Source organism: Gymnoscopelus braueri (genome assembly GCF_963280865.1).
Source record: "Gymnoscopelus braueri genome assembly, chromosome: 2".
Lineage (NCBI taxonomy): Eukaryota > Metazoa > Chordata > Actinopteri > Myctophiformes > Myctophidae > Gymnoscopelus > Gymnoscopelus braueri.
Genome location: NC_137604.1, coordinates 27,346,563 through 27,353,624, shown reverse-complemented (window position 1 = coordinate 27,353,624; position 7,062 = coordinate 27,346,563). Strand labels below are relative to the sequence as shown.

Below are 7,062 nucleotides of genomic sequence, written 5' to 3'. Positions count from 1 at the left end.
AAATACACCTTCCAGTGCACCGACGGCTCCTCCTTTGTCCAGGAAGTGGAGAAAGTGGTCAAGTGCGGCTGTACAAAGTGTCCCTCCTCGTAAATGTAAAAAAAAACAAAAAACAAACAGACAGCGCCCGCAAGCAGAGAGAGTTCAAACCTCTCCGAGTGTGTTTTGTGTTTCCTGCCCCCACCCCCACCCCCCCCCCACCCCATGCCCCTTTACTTTGACCCCGTCCAAGCGCCCAGACCGTCTGATTCCTGATCCTTCCTGAGAAACACTCTCTCCCCGCTGAGTCATCCCCCATGTTTTTGTAAAAACCTTGGAAAAAGAAGAAAAAAAAGGTCAAAAACAGAAGAAACAGCTATTAAAAAAAAGAAAAGTTCCTTTTCCTGTCAGTGCTGGACTGATGATCAATGCTTCCTCAGTGGGGATGTTGAATTATATTGTAAAGTACAAAAAAAACTGACTTATTTTTTATTATGAAGTGGAGAAAAAAAAAGACAAAAAAACACAAGAGTTTACTTTTTTCCTTCCATCTGCTTATGTTTGCCTTGATGACTCAAACAGTACGCCACCATTATATTTTATTTTTCCATGGAGGACTGACGACGACAGGTCACCTACACGGATGACCTCTTCCTGTGTAGACTACCTGCTTCCTGCCCTGTGTGAGTGAATGTGTGTTTTTAGGAGTTCCCTGACTGACAGTAGCACAGACTCACCAGTAGGAGGTGCTGCAGGGGAGGAGGCAGTGTTAACCTCTTCATCCACTGAAACAAGTGAAACCACAGTCACCCTGCGGCCTCCCTTAACGCACCTCGTGAACCCTCTGAGACTGTGCGCCGACATGTGCACAAGCGTGCACACAAACACCCACAGACCTGTACATACACACCCCGTGATATCCAGCTACTGAGCGCCGCACGCACGCAAACATGCACACACAAACCCGCACACACACACACACACACACACACACACACACACACACACACACACACACACACACACACACACACACACACACACACACACACTCGTACATTAGATATTAGCTGCCACTTCCTGTTTATCTGCCCATGTCCATTCATAAATGACAAGTATTTATTGTATCATAAATACCTGTACTTATTCAGTAGATCCCCGCATTTATCAATCTGATTCTTTTAATATATATTAATTTATATTTGTCCTCTTATTTTTGTATTAAAGACATAATCAGTTGAGATAGGTGAACTAACATGATGGTGTTCTTTATTTTGTTTAAACAGAAGTTGTTGGTTTTTTTTGACCACTGAAAACTATTGTGTTTGCCAGAAAACGTAGTTGCATTTTAATCTGCAAATGTGACGTGAAGACATTGTATATTTTTGTCGCGTTTCCTGAAAGTTTGTACTGTGCCATTATGAGAAGGTCTTTATATTAGAGTATACATGTATAGATAATTTCCCTACCTATGTATTTCACACAGAAATCATGTGAGTAGCAATGACCCTAGAGGATGCTTAGAACTGTTTTTACCTTTTTAACAAATTTATGCTTAAAGAATACTGTGACTTTTTCTAAATGAAACTACTTTGTTAGCCCCTTGGTCTCCGATGTTAACATGTTGCTGCTAAGTTTTTGTACCGTAGACTGGGATCCTGATCTGTATGTTCTATAGAACTTCCTGCCCCTACTGTAAGGGGGTGCCTTGTGTAACAGATAAATATGTCCCCCAACTTTCCCCATGTGCGTTGTGCTTTATCCCCCCCTTTCCCGCCCCATCTTCAGACTAATGTCAGTTCCCTGACTGATGTTTGTTTATTAAACACAATATTTACCTCAGATTCTTTTCACATTTGCCTTTTTTTTTTATATCTCACCAACAGCAGTCATACAATCACACATAATCAATCGTATAAACACATAAACAACCGTCATAATCACACATAATCAACAGTCATATAATTACACATAATCATTAACAGACACAGTAATTGCAAACACTAGTGCAAACAAATTGCACTAGAGACTGTCACTCCAGAGTGGGGCGGTACAGCCACAGTCGCCGCTGCAAGAAAAACTGACCCCTCAGCCGCAACCCATCGTCATCACTGACGGACGGATGCCTATTCATTGAAAACACTCTCCACAATAATATAAAATGTTTAGATTTATAGAGGAAATGAGGTACACAATATAGGCTACGCTACTGTAGATAGTCACCTTTTGATGAGAATTCAGTCTCCTTATTGAAGACTGCTGTATTTTCGTGCTCACCTCTCTTTTAGTTAGGGGGTAAAATGTGTTGTTCAGTATGTACTGTACATCAATACCCTTTGTAAGAGGAGCTTTTTTTGTCATTTATTTGTGTTCATATGACATCTCATTTCTCCAACAGTTTACACTTCATATGCACACCTAAATTAGCGCAGTGTCTTTTTTCACATTTCCATTATTCAGTATTGACTCTCTGTGACAGCCTACAGCTGCCAGATAATACAGACTTGCATGACTGTAATTGAGATATTCAGTATATGGATAGGTCACTTGGTAATCTTCTCTCCTTTTCACACCCTTCTCCAGGAAAAAAAGAAACGAAAAAAGAAATCAGGCCCTTCATGAAAGGAGACAAATGTGCAGTCAGCTGCAAAACGTGTTCTACTCTTTGTTGTATAGCTCAATAGTGACATCTGCAGGTAAAGGAAGTCTGTACCTTGACATTTCAGATTTGTCCAGATAGGTTTGAAAATACAACACATTGTCTTGATCGCTCACATATGCATACTGTAGAGATAACACACTACTTTTTTTCTGGTTGTACTTGTTGGTACTTGTCTGATGTGTAATGAATCCAAATAGCTGGAAACACACAGTGGGATATGTGCAGGTCAAGGTATACTGCACCTTATACCATGTAGAGCTTCAACACTGAAAAGAATGTAATCAGATATTACACATTTACAACTTTATTGTATCTTTATTATAAGACAATTCTTTAATTGCATTTGACAAATGTATTTTCTCTTGAAATAATTGTTCTATAGCATCAGACCATTTATAATTACCTGACAGTATACTAATAATATTTTTTTTTTAAATATGAACAATAGCATAGGTGTAAAAAAGTATGGAACATTAAAAAAGCACTATAGTTTGTACATATGTGATCTATATTTTGTATGTACAGTATGTGATCAATTTAAATGTCAAGCTAAGATAATGGTCCCATATAATACTATCTGTAGTGTTCACACAATTACAGTTCATGGCTCAACAAAGTGGACTGGCATGAACATCTGGGAACTTAACGATAGAAGAGAAGGACAGAAGCCTCCATAATCTCCTTAGAAGCTCTCCATGCTGTGTCGCCATTCCCATCAACACCATCCAACCCAGTGAAGTCACCACACTGATTGGGTGAAAGTTGGGCAAAGTACCCACCTCCTCCAATACAATACTGCAAACATACAAACACATGCTGCTAAATCATACTATGACACTTTCTTATTTTCGATATACTTTGGACATTTAGATAAGCCAGGAAATAAGAGTTAAGAATAGTTGTAGAAGACACTCAAAGATTCACATTTGTTTAACTACCATACGATTTTAATAATCAGGACTTACGTGTTCATTGTGGCATCCAGTAGGCTTGACCCCGGAGCAGATAGCCATGGCTGCTCTTTCATTATTTATTGCTCTAAATGTGATGAAGCCGGGTTCAAACTCCGCTGTAAAGATTAAGTATGTATTCATATTTCATATTTATCTACAGTCATCTAAACTTGTATATCACAATCTCATGACAGATTACCAAAAGTAAACAGACATTTTAATGTTTTCCTTATCCATGTTGAATGTTCCAAAGACATTTCTGCATTCTATACTCTTGCTCCTTACTTCTTGAGCTTGGTCCATACAAGGCTTTAGTTGTATCTTTGTCTCCAAAGTCATATATAATTGGAATAGAAGGCCCTTTGTCGCTGCATGACCCTACATTGTATTTCACGGGGTAATTCTGTAGGGCAAATGCAAAAATAAAAATTGGGGTATTAGTGGCCTTATGTATTACTAGTTTTTCAGGCTGCTTATTTAATTAATAATGTATTCATTCATTCAAACATGCATTCATTTATTTTCAATGCACAATGTGTTGCACCTTAAAGAGCTGATGAAGGTTCCCACCATACAGAGTGAAGAAGCGTCTCTCTGTGTGGTAGCGGAGGATCGAGGACAGGTTCCAGTGTTCTATTGGAGAGTCGTTGGGGACATGCCATACAGACATGTCCTCTGCCACTATGTCATAGTAGCCGGGATTCTGGATGGAGAAAGATTTCAAGTTACTGTAGTGTATAGGCTACTACTACAGTATAGTGACTACAGTTTATTCTTGAATACCTTGAAATCATCAGAGGTGGCTCCCTCTACTGTTCCAAATGTGTTTCTGTTGGCCCAGTTGCCATCTCCTTCTGGCAGGTTGGGATTGTTGCCCTGCTGTGAGGACCAGCGATCACCCACTGTACATTTGCCATAGAACATGTTGTTCTCATGAACACTGGCTACCAGTGTCCAGCCGCCACCTGCAGTTGTCATGTCACAGAAGGTCTGGTACGTTGTGCCATGAGTAGTGGTCAAGTAATATAGACCATCTGAAAAAGAGAAAATCAAACTAAAGAAAAATCTCTCTTTTTTGTATGAATGATAAATAGGTATGTTTACTTTTAACTTTCATAACTGTGAAAGGTAGTTAAAGGCCCAATCAGTGATACAAACATTAGCAAAAGAGGGTAGCCCCACCACCAAAAATAAAATACACATTTTATTCTCTACAGTAGGTGATTCACACAGGTATAGAAGGACTAAACAATAGACAAGTTATTATAGTATATATATTTTAGGTAGGTTTGTTTAGATAGAGATTGCTCATGCACTGTCCCTTACCTTCCTGTTGATCATATCTGTCCCTGAGCTCCTTACAGCTCCTGGCAGCAAATGTCACCCTAAGGTTCAACTTTGACAGATGTTCAAAGTTTGTCCCATTGGATTTTGAGAATATCTCTGCATCCCTGGGAACTACTGTAGGGAATTCCTCCTCTGAAAAAGTAAGAATAAACTAATCATAATGCGTGTGTGCGTGCGTGCGTGCGTGCGTGCGTGCGTGCGTGCGTGCGTGCGTGCGTGCGTGCGTACGTGTGCATAGGCAGTAGAATGCAGTATACATTTGAGAAAAGGGTTGAATATACAGTATCACCTGAGGGAGAAAGTGAAACAATTTCGGAAGACACATGTTGGCTACCCATTGCCAAAGGGATCATCAGCAGAAGGAAATGATACATCATCTCTGTGGGGAAAAGAAAAATACAGTAGGTCTGTACAGTATATGTACACACAATATACACTACACAGTATGTGCATTTATCTACTGTATTCAGTGTTTTTTACACAAAAGCATACAGACAATGCATTACACAGACAACACAATATAATAAAGTGTTGTAGTGTCAACGGCAAGCAAACTGAGTAAGCAAGCATTATCTTCAAAAATATTATATAATTCAATATTTGTAGCCTACCTGATTTACAATGAAGTATTTCGTGGAGTCTTCAGATGTGTTCTGTCAGTAGTACTCAGCAATAATTTACTTTATATAAGTGGTCCAAGTGGTTCGAAGTCCAAAAACAGTAAAACACCAAGCAATTTCTAATACCTGTATATCATAAACAGCCATTACAATGGTTATCTCTTTTATAGCTTTTATATTACTTTTGGGAAGCACGATAACTTCTCTTTCTAGCCTACTTCCTTCTACATCTGGTATCTCACAAGTTCATTGATTGATTGATTGCAATTTTTATTAGGCAAAAGAATGTAAAACAACACAGTTACATTTATAATGCTTTTGTCTAAAAGGTCCGGCCAAAAAAGTCCTTGCGGGCTTGTTTCCGTTGGGGTCCTTGAATTAATTTCATAGACATATATAGTAGCAACCAAACAGTTAAAAAATCAACATAAGAATACAGAGGGAGAAAAAAAACATACCACTATGTACAAAAAAGGCATGCAAATAAAAAATTATATACAAAAAAAGCATTACAAAATAAAAAAAATATGTACAAAAAAAGGGGAGGGGGGGGGGGGTCGTCTGTCTACAGGGAAACTGGTACTAGCTCCTCTTTAGGCCTCCAGAAAGATGAGTTTCAGTTGGGTTGTAAACTGGCACTTAAGGGTGGCTGCAAGCATGGAGACTTCTTGAAACTGGTGAGAACTTGAAGTCAATGACACATGACATGGGGTAGGCTCAGAGCTGGATCCCCAAAATGGCCTATCATATCAGGTGGGCCCTCTATAAAATTGTGCAGACTGTTCCAGAGCCTGACCCTGAATTTCTGAATTTACAAGAGGTTTTATACTGCGTGGTTGTTGAAGAACCCCTGTCCCTTTGCCCTGTACAAGGTGAGAAGGTCCTTTATATAAGTGTGTGTTTTGTTTTATTCCATAAGCCATAACTATTGGCTGTAGTAAGGCTAATCCCATTGAAAATTATTTGAGTTATGTAAATCCTTTGAGAGCTGTTATCTCCTCAGACATATAAATTATGCATTGTGTTAGTTTCCTATGAATCCAAATAGACAGTTGCGTAGAGTGTGTGCACATTCGACATAATTATGTTCACGTCGAAGGCTGGTAGGGTGGCGCTGACATTTATTTGTGTGAAGGGAGGCCCTGAGGCAGTCTCAGGCCCAGGGGCCCATAGACTCCGGACCAGGGTAGGCTACGGAGTGACCATTTGTGCCCTGCAGGTGGAGACATTGTCATTCTGGAAAAGAGCCCTTCCATCACCATTGAAACTAGAAAAGTGTGTTCCTCAGAACGCAGATCCCTGCTAGGCCAGGTTGCCTATACCCAGGGCTGTGTTGCAACCTGTTATAGCGCCACCATGAGGCTGATTTGAAAGATTTATGGTGGCAGTTCTTTTAAGCTGTGTGTGTGTGTGTGTGTGTGTGTGTGTGTGTGTGTGTGTGTGTGTGTGTGTGTGTGTGTGTGTGTGTGTGTGTGTGTGTGCGTGTGCGTGTGCGTGTGCG

At 39.9% G+C, this 7,062-nt stretch overlaps 2 protein-coding genes across 2 annotated transcripts in view; one reads left to right on the top strand and one right to left on the bottom strand.

Annotated features, from left to right (window-relative positions):
• Positions 1–1,821, top strand: part of slit2 (slit homolog 2) — a 92,423-nt gene extending 90,602 nt beyond the window's left edge. The window contains 1 exon segment of the mRNA XM_080441785.1: positions 1–1,821. This exon segment is cut by the window's left edge and continues 168 nt beyond it. Within this exon segment, the coding sequence (XP_080297911.1) occupies positions 1–221 (221 nt within the window). The 3' untranslated portion in view covers positions 222–1,821.
• A 1,462-nt stretch (positions 1,822–3,283) lies between these two features.
• On the bottom strand, positions 3,284–5,279 carry LOC308094947 (intelectin-like; the record flags this gene model as incomplete). Its single annotated transcript, XM_080441774.1, has 7 exons — positions 3,284–3,436; positions 3,607–3,710; positions 3,880–3,997; positions 4,139–4,297; positions 4,378–4,628; positions 4,921–5,073; positions 5,276–5,279. The coding sequence occupies 7 exons, from the start codon at positions 5,277–5,279 to the stop codon at positions 3,284–3,286; spliced, it is 942 nt and encodes a 313-aa protein (XP_080297900.1).
• Between the last annotated feature and the right edge of the window lie 1,783 nt (positions 5,280–7,062).